This window comes from Rhinolophus sinicus, chromosome 4 (assembly GCF_057876585.1).
Source record: "Rhinolophus sinicus isolate RSI-liver-muscle chromosome 4, RSI-T2T, whole genome shotgun sequence".
In the NCBI taxonomy this organism is placed as follows: Eukaryota; Metazoa; Chordata; class Mammalia; order Chiroptera; family Rhinolophidae; genus Rhinolophus; species Rhinolophus sinicus.
The window spans coordinates 46,153,215-46,168,982 of NC_142504.1; the positions used below are offsets into that span (position 1 = coordinate 46,153,215).

Genomic DNA, 15,768 nt, shown 5'->3' on the forward strand with positions numbered 1-15,768 from the left:
AGGAACTAATTCACAGACCAATAATTATCTAACTTACGACAACTATTTAACAGCGAAGAAGGAACATTAAATGGTGACTGGTCAAAGGAAAAAAAAAAAGTACCTCATAGCCTAAATAAAAAAATTAATTTTGTAGCTTTAGATAAAAACGTAACATAAATAAAAAATAAAGGTTCTAGAAAACTGGTGAATATCTTACACCAAAAAGCATTAATTATAAAAGACTGATAAATTGGACTAAATTTAATTCAGGAACCCCTCCGTTAAAAGTGAAAATGCAAACCACAGGCAAACTCATGAGGATTAAAATACAGAAAAAAAATAAATACACACACACACACACACTAACTCAAACAAATCAGTAAGAAAAAGACAACTCAGACAAAAAGAGGTACAAAACTGCCACGGTATAGGATATGTGCATACTCAGCTTTAGTAGATACTGCCAAACAGTATGTGCTCGAGACTTGAACAGGTAGCTCACAAAAGAGAATATCCACATGGTCATAAGCACATTAAAATGTGCTCAACCTCATTAGTCATTAGGGAAATAAATATTCAGATCATAATGCAATACCACTATGTACCCACTTGAATGGCTAAAATAAAAATTAATTGCAGTACCAAGTGTTAACAAAGATATGTAACAATTAGAACCACTTTGGAACACTAGCAGTATCTAGTAAAGCTGAATATACACGCATACCCTGTAATTCAAAAATTTCACTCCTTAATATATACTGAACAGATTTACAGATATTAAGTGCAACAAATAGCTCATAAAAAAATTGTTTGTAGCAGCACAATTGGTAATATTCCCATACCAGAAACAACCCAAATGTCTGCAGAATGAACAAATTGTGGTGTATGTGCATTCATAAAACGCAAAACTCGATGGCAATGAAAAACGAACAAACAACTGTTATACATATAATAACGAGTAAATCTCGGAAGCCCAAGGGGATGCTTCTTAGTGGCTGAGGCTGTTCTCCTAGGTGCTGGTCACACTCAGAGGTATGTATACTTGGCAATGATTTTTGCACCCTTCTGAACACATTATACTTGGATGAAGGTGTTCCAAGCAAACCCTTCCCAACAACAAATCTTTATAAATTATTTTAATACCATATTACAGAAATCACGAATTGTGTGATGAGGCCAAATATTTTCAGTTATACTTCAATTTCATTAGGAAATGATATGCTATAGAGGTGTCTGTCTTGTTAATGCCAGGGTCCACTGTATTCACTCTTCCTTATGACTAAAATATGAGAAAAAGTCTAAATTCTAAGGGATCAACACGAAGACCATGTGGTTTTTAAAAATTTTGACATGAAGTTGTATTATTTTCTCCTCCACAGTGATCCTCCTACTCATATGTGGTTACTCTATCTCACTTTAGTCTCTTAATTTCTTCCCTCTTTTGTATGCAGAGGGAAAATACAGATGTCCACCAACTTCAATCCATGATGTCAAAATTCAAACCTGGCAACTATGGATGGGACCTGCACTCCCGTTGTAGGATGGGTGAAAACACTAGTTTCCCGTTCCTGACCTTACATCTATTTGGTTTTTACTAGGATCACAGCAGGCAGTAAGGCCTAGGGCTGACTCAAGCACAAGTATCAGAATTAGTGTAAGTATTAGAATTGCAAAGCCATGTTTTTGCAGAAGGTGCTCCCTAATCTTTCCTTAAGAGATTTAACCCCATTCACACTCATGACTTAAAGGTAAGATCGAGCCAGCGCCAGCGGGAAGGTGGATATTAAGTTTCATTTCCTAAATTGAGGAATGAAAAACCAAGACAAGTAAGCACTGTAAAATTGTTTTTGTTTTTTTAATGGCAGGTCAAATATCCTGAAACATACATATATTTTGATAGTCTTCTAATCCCAGTTGAGTTCAAATATTAAAGTAACACACACGAGCTAAGAGAATTCAATATTGTTCCAAGGCACTTACTGAATCTCCATGACTAGATGACAACAAGGACAATTAGGATGGACAATTAGACAGCATATAATATAAAAATAACTTTTTGCTTACAATTTACAAAATGTATTATTATTACAATCTTTGATCTCTGATAACCTGCAATGCTGGCTGCATGAATCCAGCAATTTTAAAATTCAGAAAACTATTTTCTAAAACTTCAGGGCAAATAATTTACAAATAAGGTACACAAAGATTTAGACCATGCAGAAATTTCTTACATCTTCTGTTAATAATATTTTACGAATGCAGTTTTATCAAATTATATACCTACTTGCCCTGTACATATACAAAATAATGCATACATGATAAAACATTAGCAAAAGAGTAGTCCTTAAACTCAATTTATCATAAAAGTATTACGATATTAACATGTCTACAAGCAGCGTGTAACAGGGTTAAGAGACATTAAGGCAATAATACTTGAAGTTACAAAAGAAACCATATGTAATACTTTTTTCTTAGTATAAGGCAGGTAGATGGTCCCAGCAAAAAAAAAAAAAAAAAAAAAAAACTAAGGTGACAATCTACACTGCTGTTAGTCCCACATTTTTAAGATGGAATACTATAAATCTTGCTTTCCGTGGCACTTGAAATTTCCAGTATAATTTAAAGTGTCTTTTAGCTCCCTGAATCATGTCCATTCTGAAGGTGGATCTCTTGGTCCTTTGGGTTTCCCACAGCGATTACCAAAACCTATAATCAAATTACCACAATAATTGGTCAGTGTTCAGAAATATTTTTATACTACTTAAAACCATGTCTGTAGACATCCTCATTTTCTGGAATAAATTTCCATATGGGAATTTAGAATTTAAACTAAACAATACTCTATAAACACAAATGAACTCTTAGTTTGTTCTGGGTAGCTCATTTAAGAACTTGAATAAATCATACCACAAATTTGATACACTTTGCTTTAAGGAAATCCTAAAATGATGGCAAATGACCTTTTCTCATTCTTGCCAGCATTAACTACATAATTAAGATTCTAAAAATTATTTAGCAAACAAATTACCAATATCTGTGGCTTCTGCTGGACTTTCTGACATTTGATCTTTCTTGTTACTGAAAGTAGGTGGACATTCTGTACAAGTCTCTGTGTGACTACCTCCTGCTGGATGATCTAAAATGCAAAACAAAGCCACTGTTAACCACCATTATTTGTAGCATCATATGTAGAATTCTCCAATTGTTTTAATATGGGCAATGAGTTAAAAAAGCATGTTTTCGCTCTTAGGCTCTTGATTTTAAAGGAGGCCCAGATAAATACAAATGCCAAGGGCAGTGAGCACAGGAAATCACGTAAGGTGTTCTTGAGGTCACCTAGGAATCTGCATGTAGGAGTACTTCCTCAATGGAAGAGTCTCCTTATGCTCTTATTTTAATACACCTGGATCTTGGCATATTATTCTTCCTTAGAGTAGCTACACTATCTGCTAATGCTCTCAGGCAATAATAGCAACTGAAATGCCTTTATATGGAAATCAATGGCAAGCAAGTTTATAGTTAATCAATGAACTTACTATTCGCCACTAAAAGTAATAATTCTTTTCTTTTAAAGTTTTACATTGCTTAAATTTTAGTTAGCTTATTTACTTATCAACGTATCACATTAGTTACAGAAGAAATAACTACTATGATTCATTCATGAACATTACACCTCTGTAAGAAACTTTTCTGGAGACGTGGAGTACGAGTCAAATAATAACTGATCCTGTCCTTAGTGCTTCGAGTCTAGACAGAGGTCAGCAAACCGTCTCTGCAAAGGGCGAGGGTAAATATCTTAGGCTTTGCAAGCCACATACATACAGTCTCTGTCACAGAATCTTCACTGATTTTTCTTTTTGTTTTTAAACAACCCTTTAAAAAGGTAAAAATCACTTTTTCAGATCAAGGGCAGAACAAAAAACAAACCAAAGGCAGGATGAGGCCTGTGGGATACAGTTTTCCAACCCCTAGTCAGGCAGAAGACAGACACGTACGTTAATTAATAAGCAGTATGGTAAGTTCTATGATAAAATTATGCACAGGGTACGATGGGGACAGAGAGGAGAGGCACATAGATGGAACTAGTGATGCCGAGGAAGTTAGTTCTGGCTGCGGAGAGGAAATGATGATTTGATCTAGAGGCCTCAATTTTCTCAGGGAAGTTTATAAAGGTCATCTACTGAGTAAGAGTCAGTGGGATTGATGATTTCAGAAGGAAGTCAAGATTTGGACAATTCAGGGGAAGCAGAAAGGTACCAACTAGAGGATGTAAGATAAAAAACAAAGCTGAGGGCCTAACTGTGGATGAAGACCGAGAACCATAGGCTCAGTCTGTAAAACTGAGTTATGTTCCTGGCAATACTCAGTAATCCTGAGGAATAAAATAAAATGCTCTGGTAATCAGGAACAAGAGAGTCAAAGATAATTGTGTGACTAGAGTGATGGAGGATGGCAATTAGATTGGATAGAGAAGGAAGAGAAACCAGAAAGCAGTTACATATATTAGGATAATAAAAGGTGCCTGGATCCAGCAGCAGCAGCAATATTAAAAAAGAAAGTAATAACAGCATTGCTACCATCTGAGAGCCTATCACGTGCCAGGCACAGTGTTTGATACTCTGTATGTGATTTAACTTAATTAAATCTTCACAACTATCTTCTAGGGTGAGTACTATTATCAGCTCCATTTCAGAGAAGAAAACTAAGGCTCAGAAAGATTAGGCAACTTGGCCAAAGCCACATAGTACGTAAAAAGGCAACAATGGGATTCCAATCCAGGTGGGCTTGACTCTAAAACTTCTGCTCTTTTACTTATAATATGTTGCCTCAGAAAAGTAGAGAGTAATAGAGTTTATGAGATGGAATGGAGCCCCATTAGGCAAAGACTGAGAGAGAGCAGGTGACACAGGATGGAGGATAGCAGCAGAGATGGATGAATTGAGGGACTTGTTATAGGCCAGCACATCTGATGAGCTGCTTACATGGTCACTGACTTTTAAGAATTAGTAAATTGACCTACAGCACAATAGTAAAAGTAATGTGGTAAAAAATTTTTTATAACACTGGGTTGAGCTACATAATCTTACTGGTTTTCACAAATGTAAAAGTCCTAAGAGAAAGACTTCCAAAACAACTGATTTTTAGGGACCCAATTCAATCACCTAGGTCAATTTGGGGCATTCATTCAAATCACTGTCAGATCTAGATTCTAAGTGTTTTCATAAACAACAGAAAATAAAATACAGGTAAATATTTAAAAAATAATTTCTTTCCTATCATTCTGTAACTACTAATAACAAAAGCTTATTTTCCAGCTCAATAATAATATCTGCAATAGTAATTAATTTGGAAGAATTATACTACATAATTCAGGTTCTAGAAGAGGTATCCTACATATTTTTAAATACAGAAATAACCAAATAGCATACACCATGAAACATGCTGTTTTATGAAAATTAATCTGTATAACCTACAGCAAAAAGGAACAAAATCTAACTTACCACATTCTTCACTTCCAGAGGTTATCAAGCCCTATAAGGAAGACATTTAATAGCTTTATAAATAATAGAAAATTTAGTCTATTACGAGTATATATCCCCCAAAAATCATAATTTATAAAGACTTTATAATAATTTATAAAGTGTCAAAGGAAAGAAAACAATGTGTTTTTATTTAATCTTCCATTTTTGCAAATGTTACGGTATTTTTATAATCGTCCTTTGGAATGAAAACTGAAAATGCAAGAGCAACTGTTATACAAAGGAACATATACACTACTGCATTTTGCCAGCCTTCTACCAGATTCATCAACTCATGGTATCACGGGTTACATGACATAACATCATTATTATAGGTTACCACCATTTTCTGTGAAGTTAAAGTGCATCAGTGTTTTTAATTAATTGTAAAATGTACCCCCATTTCAGGAATATTAAAATATGGGGCAAATATGAAAAATAATGTTGATGAAAAGTGGCATTTCCCATGGCTAAACTACTTAGGTACCAAAACATTTCCTTAATGTGAAAGCAAACCTCATGTGATCAAAAAAAATCAAAGGAAGGGACTACATACCTAGTGTTATAATGGAAGGAAAAAAAATCTAGGAAAAGTACTATACCCCTGAAAACAGAAATTCCCATTACTTGGAACATGGGATAATTTACAAATTTCAAAATCAGCTTGGGAAAACAATACTCTGAAGCGATGGTCATATAGACCATGTGGCCCTTTAAAAAATTTCAGATCTCACATTTTACATAGGCTTTTCATCTGAAATCTTAGCATTAAGAAATATTGATCAAAAAGTGTATTGAATAGTCTGAAGCTGACAGTTATTATAACAAACTATTAAGATAAATGTACAAAACAATAGAGCAAAAATATTGAGCTCTAGCTGTTCCGATCCCAAAAGGACTCACTTCAGATTTTTTTTGTTCAGACTCTTCCTGACTTTGAAGTTCACTCCATTCAGATTTTACAGGTGTATCTGAGAAAAATGAAATCTTACAATTAAAATTGACATCTTTTATTCTTGAAATTTCTTGCTTTAAGGTAATATACAAAAACAGATCCTATAGATTTTTAGAAAAATCTTTCTACTTTCTATTAATTCAAGAAAATCTCTTTAAGTTTCCTTCCTTAAAATTTAATTAAAAGAATTCAGCCATCAGTTTATTATAAGCTCATTGTAATCAATAGAAGTTACAGACTTAGTATTATTGAAGTATATGGCTTCACTGTTTTTAACATTCTTAAAGTCAGTTAAAATTAATAAAATATTGGTAAAATGTAACTCAGGTAAGACTAGTGAGCACCTCCACTGAGCATGAGACAATGTACGAAAGCTGTTTTGCACGCTTTTTCAGGAGAGGAAGGAAGAGAAATGTATTACCAATGCTTTGAAATATGATCACTTTCTCCCAGTTCTCACTGATACTCGTGTCCTTAAGTGTTCCTCAATTAACACCAACTGAATGATGCCAACCTACAACCCAAGTTAAATGTTTACTTACCTAAACGGGCACCAACTGAAGCAATCAATGTCTTTCCATATTGATGAAAAGACACCAAATTGCAAATACATTTACAATTGCATCTAACTGAATTATAGTATCTAACATAAATGCAGTCATTTTAGCAATCTTAGCAAGTAAAAAAACACCATTTTGAAGTATTTCTCATACAATTAAAAACATTTGTCAATAGCAATTCAAACCTATTTTTGAATTTAATTATACAGCTAGTTCAATAACAACTAAATTAAAATTAGCCACTCTTTTCAGAGTTTATTATAATAGTATGAAGCATGTAAAAGCAGAAGAGATACTCACTATGTTCGCTTGCTAATACAAAAGATTCGGGAGTTCTTTCAGGTAGGGGAGGAGGTGAATCTTCACTGACATCAACATCTATATTAAACACATAAAATTTAGACAAATTATGAACTTGTTAAAAAAGTTAACTCATTAAAAATGAACTTGTTATCTAAATAAAACAGAGCTTTTTTGACATTCTAAAAAGAGAGCTTTTCTTGACATTCTAAAAATCGCTGCCACAAGTACTTATCAGAGAGCCAGTTTATAAAAATGTAAGAAATCCTAACTACTTGACTTGTTATCAAGAATCACATAATTGCAGAACCTTTTTTGACAGCCATCTTTATCAATACTAAAGTAAAATGGTACAATGTTTTCTCTAATTACTGCTACTAAAAATGTTTTGAAATTTCAATTTTTTAAATGGTAAAAAATTTAAACATAAAATTGAAATCATGAAGTGCATTTCGGCAGTTTGGCGAATTATCAGATTGTTACTTAATATAAATGGACCTTAAACTTGCAAAATAAATGAAACTTATAGATGTGAAAACAATTAAAAATTATGGCTTACTGAGTAAAGATGAACTCCATCACACAGAGAAAATGACTCTCCCATGACTTTCCCGACACGCCACAGACATTATCACACTGTCCTTGTAAGCCTGACGGCAGTCTTCAATTAGAAAAGCCAGCATGCAAGCGACTTCTCTACTGGGCCTGCTGATGATGCTTTGCGTCCACAGGAAAGCTTTGGTCATTTGACCTAAGCCAATGTTTCTCAAACTGGAATCGACTGCTTAACTCATTTGGTAAGTTTTGACATACTTCATCCATCTACATCCTATTTACTTTTTAAATCCCACTCATTCTTAACGTAACTATGTACTTCCATCACACTTCAAACAGTAATGACTAAAATAACACATTTGAAGTAGTACTACTTTTCTAATATACATAAATATAACTACTAAGCTTTTTTTGAATGTTCTTTTATTTATTACCTAAAATCTTGTGAACAGTGGCACATTACTGACTGTACTTTGGGGATACTGACTAAAGCCATAAAAAGCTTTTCAGTAAAAACAAAATTAGTTCTTGGAAAAGGTAACACATTAAGGAAGCCTCATCAGTTAGCCTTATTATGCCATAGGGTGAAAGAATGTAGTAGATCTTCTTAGGTTTCACTGGAGGGTAGAGAAAGAAAACATGAGGATATAATTCCAAGTGTGCTCTCTCATGTTAGGGAGGACAGGGTAAAGAAATGGAAATGTGAGGAACCTGCATTATTCTGTCTGGGCCTTGACAACTGGTCTCTTAAAAAAAATAATAAAAAGAAAAAGAACAATCTTCCCATGATACTTTGTTATTTTACCACATCTGATAGGCTCTGCATTAAAAAGAGGTTGAAAACCAAGTTAAAGCCTTTTCAATTTTCAAGAAGCATGAGCCACATATGTTTGTTCTTGTCCCTTCTACACTTATTTAGCTGAAGAAACAAAATATAGCATCTGCATCCTACTCAGAGAAGAGTTCCAGTCCAGTACTTGATACATCTGTTGCAAGGACTGGAACTCTCTACCTTATCCAGTGGTAACAATCTGAGGTCTCATCACCCTTCCCCTTTTGTTACTAACAGCTCACAGTGAAGAGATGGCTGTTAGGAGGAAGGGATGCATATTGTTAGCATTGTGGTGTGATTTCGTAATTAAGCAAACAAATCAGGGCAGTCCTGCTTGTTTACATTTAGTATCAAGTATTTTTCAGAAAGTCTATGCCTCTTCTCTCATGACAGTCCTCACTCTTAAAACCTTATTTTCCTAACAGGTCCCTTGCTTCTCAACTGCATGTTTCTCCCTAGATCGCTAGATTGCCTTTCCTATGTTATGAACTTCTATTTTAGAGGTTACCAGACCGCACATTTTACATAGGCTTTTGCAAATCATATATTGTATGTGGGCCTAGTGTAGACAAGTTTGAGAAATCTTTCAGGAGACCTGAATCAGTATTACCATGTTTCCCCGAAAATAAGACGTAGCCAGACAATCAGCTCTAATGCGTCTTTTGGAGCAAAAATTAATATAAGACCTGGTGTTATTTTACTATAATATAAGACCGGGTCTTATATTAATTTTTGCTCCAAAAGACGCATTAGAGCTGATTGTCCGGCTACGTCTTATTTTCGGGGAAACACGGTAAAATCAAAATTCATAGCCAGGAGTTTTTATCAGGCAGTAACTTATGCAAAAGGTTGTTTTAGGTATCAAAACAAAATTATTCTATTTAACTTCCAAACAAGTTCTAAAACAAATGAGCTCAAAAATCTAATACTTGTGCCAATGGTTCATCTACAAGGTAAATAACTAATAATATTAAAAATAGGACTAGTTGTAGTTATGTTGCAGCACAGAACACAGGAAAATGTTCAATTAATACCAAACTCATTTAGTATGGTTAGGGTAGGGTGAAAAGAAACCAAAAATCACATTTACAACTACGTTGGCTTTGAAATACAAATAAAACAGAACAGAAGTGAGCTGCTATATAGTAGGTGCTTTCAATTATCCTTGTACAGTATGTTGTATTTTGAAGGAACTTTCTTTTATCACCAAAAGACTGGTCATGTGACAGTAAATTTAATGAGCTTATCATATCATGCATACTTCCTGTCCTAACCAGATTCTATTTCTAGTAATGGTTTAAAAAATATATATTTCATAGATCCAAGACACATGCCTGATTAAAAAAAAAAAAATCAAAAGCAAGCCCCAAATTAAAATTTTTTGTCTACACATTTTCTTGTGTAGTTAAAACTTGGCAGTTATTTTTCAAACTCTGAAATTGAGGAAGAAAAAGACATTAACAATTTTAAATTATGGCAAACTGGTAAAGTAACATTTATTGTGGCAACCATTATCTTCTGAGGATCCTTCAAATAAAACACAGAAGAATAAAAAATATAAAGAATCCTATAAATTTGGGAAACTGGATTAGACTCTTAACTACTCTACCAGATACATTTCAAGATAAAAAAATACAGTATGTATATAAGTTGGAGAAAATAAGTGCACCACAGTATGAGTGTTACTTATTGAGTCAGAAATAGAAAATCATCTTTTAAGTTCACAGTACTTACGCGTATTTTGCCAGTACATTATAAATAACAGTATGTGTCACTACCAAAGTTCACTGACAAATAAATACCACTGATAATCAATCTATCAGTAAATAACTTTCATGTTTATACACTTGCTCTCAATTTTATGGTCTGTGTGAGAAGGCAGCCATGATTATTTTTAGCGATCAAAGAAGAGTTTCAAGAACCAAAAACACACCTTGGGAACTGAGTGCATGCATTATCTTGAAATGCTAAACTGCTTAAAGAAGAGAGTCATTAATTAAAGAATAGCAGTGATGACTAGATATGACTATATCTCACTCACTACTGACTGAATTAAAATTTGCACATTCTGTTGAATAGTTGTAATATTGCTCCTTGGTTAAATACAGGGTTGAAAGCAGCCTCATTTGCAAACATTTGTGAAGAGAATTAAAAAAAAAAGGTATTTTGTAGTTAAAAGAGCATAAAAAGATAACAAAATAGGTATCTGTGATAAACGTGTGGAATTAAATGGCCAATCAAGCCATTCTACAATATTTGTGTCACTGTTACTTTAAGCAATTCTATCTCACTTAAATTATTTGTTATTCCGTCCGATAAATTTTTGAACCATACAAAATATTAAAAGGTATAATACAGAAGAAAACAGAAGAGATAATTTTCAGTTACAACAATTGAAATATTTTGAAAACAAAAAACCTAGTAATGCAATGTGATCAAATTAAGGTAACAAATGAAAAGTTTACTTAAAAAAATTGTACTTAAAAAAAATGAAATTTCTTTGCAGGTTCTAGAGTGAAGTGTGGAATAAAACATAATGAATACAGCTAAAGTGCTTAGAACAGTGATTGGCACATAGTCAAAATATTTAGGTGTTAGATACTATTATTATTACCTTTTCCAGCACCTGAATGTATTGTTGTTGCTATATCATGTCTAGCAATGGACACTGACAATACTTTCCTTGTAGAAATGCTTTCAGTACTAGTGGCAGCAGAAACTGTGGCCCTTGCTGTTGAAATATTAGTTTTATTCTTGGTCACAGCACCATCAGAGTTCCTTTCATCTGAGTCCGAATCATCAGAATGAAGAGGATTAGTAAAACTGAGGGGGGCTCTGAAGAGAGGTGAACTGTTCTGATGATCCACAAGATCATGTGTTTCATCTTGTATTGTGGGACTTGGGGTTAAACTCCCAGTTTTCATTGTTTGACAGTGGGTATCTGAGGATTTGCCTTCAGAGGAATCGGGCATGGGTGGGGTATTTTCAGGTCCATGAAAAGACCACGTCACATGTCCTTTCTCATCAAGAGGCAAGCGGTCTGGCCTTGGAGGTGTGTCTGAATTCTTTTGTGATTCTTCTGGTGGAATAACTGAAGCTTTATTTGACTGTGTTGCACTGCAGTCCACACAAGAATTCTGAGAAATATCATCAACTTTCAGATCCCCCGAACTCAATTCCTGTGATTTAGAGGTTTTATCAATTATGCAAGGTGAAGCCGATTTAATTTTAATTGCATGTCCCCTATTCAAGAGTGTGTTCCCATCAAAACTTTTTGGTCCCTCTTGGAGAGGGACCTTCTTGATCTCAAAACTTAAATTTCGCTCCAATTTCTTATCTATCTGTTCAATAGTTGATTCATTTTTCCCTGGAAGTTCTGTTGATTTATTATAATTTCTGTTGAGGTCTGTTGAATGCTGTTCTGATGAAACCATGTGCAACACTGGCTTTGGATGGTATCTGTCATTGTCCTGCCACACAGTGGTGACTGTTGGAAAAGCTGAAGGGGGAGAAGGTGTCAAGATGGGTGGCACTGGGTGAGGTTCTGGTGGCTGCAGTATTTCTTCCTTAGCGTCCCCTTCTACAAGCCAACTGGAAAACAAACATTAAGGAAAGGCTATTGTAAGAATGTTCATCCTTTTAAAAAATAAGTTGATAGGTAACAATTATGTAGCTAATTCAATTATATTAAAAGTCAGTGGAGTCTATGGTTATGAACAAAAACTCATAATTTGTCAAATTAAGAAAATGTAACATGGAGCAAGGTATTACATGCATATTGTTTAAAAATTCAAATACAAGAATTTTAATGAAAAATAGCAGCTGCTCCCACCGCCCTCTAGCTACTCAGATACCAACTTTCAAAAATTTTAATAGCTGCTTGTAATATTTATCTTCACATTTCAAAATATTTCTAAATGAATAAATTGCTTTAAAAAAAATCTATGTCATAATTCTCCATTGTCTTCACACTATGTGTCTTCTCCATCTTCCCAATACTGTTATAATTTTTATTTAGTTCAATCTTATGACTATAGGTATTATTCATAGGCTGCCGTTCTCTTCGGTCAGACTCTCCTGTTTCCCAGGTCCCATCTTCCTCTTTCTAGGTACACCCTCTTGTGGGTTATATCCTCTAGTTGCTTCTTAAAGACTATATATAAGAGGCCAATTTCTTGAGGCCTTTCCTACTTAAGTATTATATTTTCAAGTTGATTTTTTTTGAAAAGGTATGTAATTGTAGATTAGAAATAATTATCTTTCAGAATTTTGTAATTCTGATTCCTGTTCCTTTGAATGTAGGCTGTTTTCTCTCCTGGAGCTTTTAGGTTTCTCTTTTTTATTCTTGATATTCTATAATATCATGTAACTTTTTAAAATCAATTCTATTATAATTTTTTTTACCCATTATAGTGGGAACTTTCTATATTAAAATTAATGCTCTTTAATACTAGAAAATTTTATTTCCTTACTAATTTTTTCACTTCCAGTCTCCTTCCAGACTACTATTAGTTTTATTATTATTACTGTTTGACAGATCTCCTGGTTTGATTCTCTAATTTCTTTATTTTCTTGCTTTTTCTATTTGTTCCTTTTCTTGGGAGATTTCCTTGATTATCTTCCAGCCTTCTGCTTAATTTTTTAAATTTATGCTATTATATTTTTAGTTTCCAAGAGCTTCTTATCATCATCCATGGTAGCAACATTTCCTAATGAATGAGAAAGATGGACAGTTGTTCCCCACCCCCATCTTTTTTCTACTGTGTATTGTCTCCATTTCCTTCAAGTTCCTTTTTTTCCTGCTTATTTGGGTCTGTCTTTCATGTTAGAGGCTTTCTCAAATGTCTGATCATTCCTGGTTTTAAAGAATGAAACATTTTAAAGAATGAAACATTAAAAACGACTGGAAGATGTGTGTATATATGTAAAGGGGCGGGCTTGTGAGTTAGTGATCATCTCACTGAATGGTAACTGAACACAGCCCTTGCAATATTATTGGTGGGCAACAACCGTCAATAACTGTAGCTTTCCTCTCTTGGGCTGGTTAGTTTGTCACCAGAGGGACTTTGTCTCCCACCAGGCGTGGCTACTAGTATTCTGGGAGCCAAATTAAGAGTTGGGAGAAAGGGAGCGAGAGGGTCTCACTGTTCAGTGCGCAGACTCCTGTTTTTAGTGAGGCACCACAACTCCACCAGCAGCTGGACCTGATATCCCTGAATCTAGAGACCCTGGTCCAATCTCTCCTGAGTAAATTCCTCCTGTATGCATGCATGTGGGAGAAGCTACCTGCTCAATCAATGGAAGGAATCTGGGGTTCTAAGTACTCTATAAAGAGACATTCAAGTACTCTTTGTTTCCAGTCCTGTCTTACACACCAGCCTTCAAGGGGACCTTCAATTTCTGAGACTTTCTGGGGGTTCTTTGAACAGAATCATCTTGATTCTTATTGGTTTCCCTACCTACAGGAAGGCAAGTTTTAGCTGTCTTTGTTAAGTCCCTTTTTATTGGTCAACGTGTTTTCTACTTTCCAAAATTTTGTCAACCTCTCATCTGCCGACATCTCTGCTCCAATTTTATCTTTATACAATTTTACAGTTTTTTTCAGTATAATTTTAGGAAGTTTAGAGGGACCAGAGATAAATGAGTTCAAACTGCCTTGTTTAACCAATAATCTTGTAAATGCTTTTAGGAACAGTAGTCTGTGCATGATGTTGATATGTACATAGTAAATATACTCTTGGCTACTCACATTTTTAAAAATAGCATTATTGACGTATAGTTGATATACCAAAAAACTGCACATATTTAATATATACAATTTGATTGGTTTGGACATATGTATATACCCATGATACGATCACCATAATCAAAGGTAATAAACATAACCATCACCTCCAAAGAAGTGTCCTGGTGTCCCTTCATTGTTTTTTGGGCTACTCAAATTTTATTGACAATTATACTGACGGACTTTTTCCTTATCCTTAATTTAAGATTGGTTGAAACAAGGCTAAGAACACTTTTATATCACTTTCATGTGCACAAAAATGATAAACCCTGCCACAATAAAATATATGCTACATATTGATTTTCCACTATAGTAACCAACATTCATATTTTCACTAGATATTCTGATGTAAAAAAATTCCAGTGAAGAGCTACAATGACTTGCATTATTCTTATTGTAAATATTGTTCTTAATTTCATTTGTTCGGAGTAAGGCATTTTTCACTTCTCAAAAACAAAATAAAATAGGGGTGGACAGTTAGCTCAGTTGGATAGAGCGTGGTGCTCTTAATAACAAGGTTGCTAGTTCAATCCCCACATGGGCCACTGTGAGCAACGCCCTCCACAACTACATTGAAACAACTACTTGACTTGGAGCTGATGGGTCCTGGAAAAACACACTTAAAATAAATAAAAAAAAATAAACAAGATAAAACATTCAAAACCTACTACATGCTAGGCATATTATACCAGTACCAGAAGAGGGCAGAACAGTGAATACAACAGTTTGGATACCTAAGGATTATAAGGAAATAGTTAAAAATAATGTTAAAAAGGTAAGATGAAGCCATATTATGAAGGCTCAGAATTTCACAGTAAGAGGTTTGGACTTTATAATAAAATAAATTTACATTTCATTTGTTTGATCAAGTCTTAAAATAAGTAAATCTATAACTTTTGCTTCAAATTGATGCTTTATAGAAACTCATAAAATTACTTTCCTTACAATAATTTAGGTTGGATTATATATGGGGTGTAAAGATTATGGGGGTAAAAGAAATGACAACCAAAAAATGAGAATATAACACTTTAAAAACAAAAAAACCTTTACCACTATCCTGTCTTCTAGGGAATAATACCATATAATGAAGACAGCACTGGATTGGAAGATAGATCTGTGCTCTCAGTTAACTCTGCTAGCCTATGCAGGCCAACTCCATTGGGAACCAGCTATATTAACATCCACGTGATCAAGATTACTGTAAAAATCACTGATCACTTTTGACATATCGACCATGTACAGAATAAGTAGAGAGAAAATATGTGGCGATCTAAAAAGGG

At 34.2% G+C, this 15,768-nt stretch overlaps 1 protein-coding gene across 2 annotated transcripts in view; it reads right to left on the reverse strand.

Annotated features, from left to right (window-relative positions):
* Nucleotides 1–1,813: 1,813 nt before the first annotated feature.
* The window catches only part of PTPN12 (protein tyrosine phosphatase non-receptor type 12), a 75,861-nt gene continuing 61,906 nt past the window's right edge, over nt 1,814–15,768 (reverse strand). The window contains exons 13-18 of one of the 2 annotated variants that reach the window (XM_019744561.3): nt 11,318–12,294; nt 7,317–7,394; nt 6,405–6,472; nt 5,484–5,514; nt 3,011–3,118; nt 1,814–2,688 (exon numbers count right to left, since the gene is read on the reverse strand). In XM_019744561.3, the coding sequence (XP_019600120.3) occupies nt 2,627–2,688; nt 3,011–3,118; nt 5,484–5,514; nt 6,405–6,472; nt 7,317–7,394; nt 11,318–12,294 (1,324 nt within the window). In that variant the 3' untranslated portion in view covers nt 1,814–2,626. The remainder of the gene's footprint in view (nt 2,689–3,010; nt 3,119–5,483; nt 5,515–6,404; nt 6,473–7,316; nt 7,395–11,317; nt 12,295–15,768) is intronic. The other variant, XM_074340635.2, reaches the window with a different exon arrangement.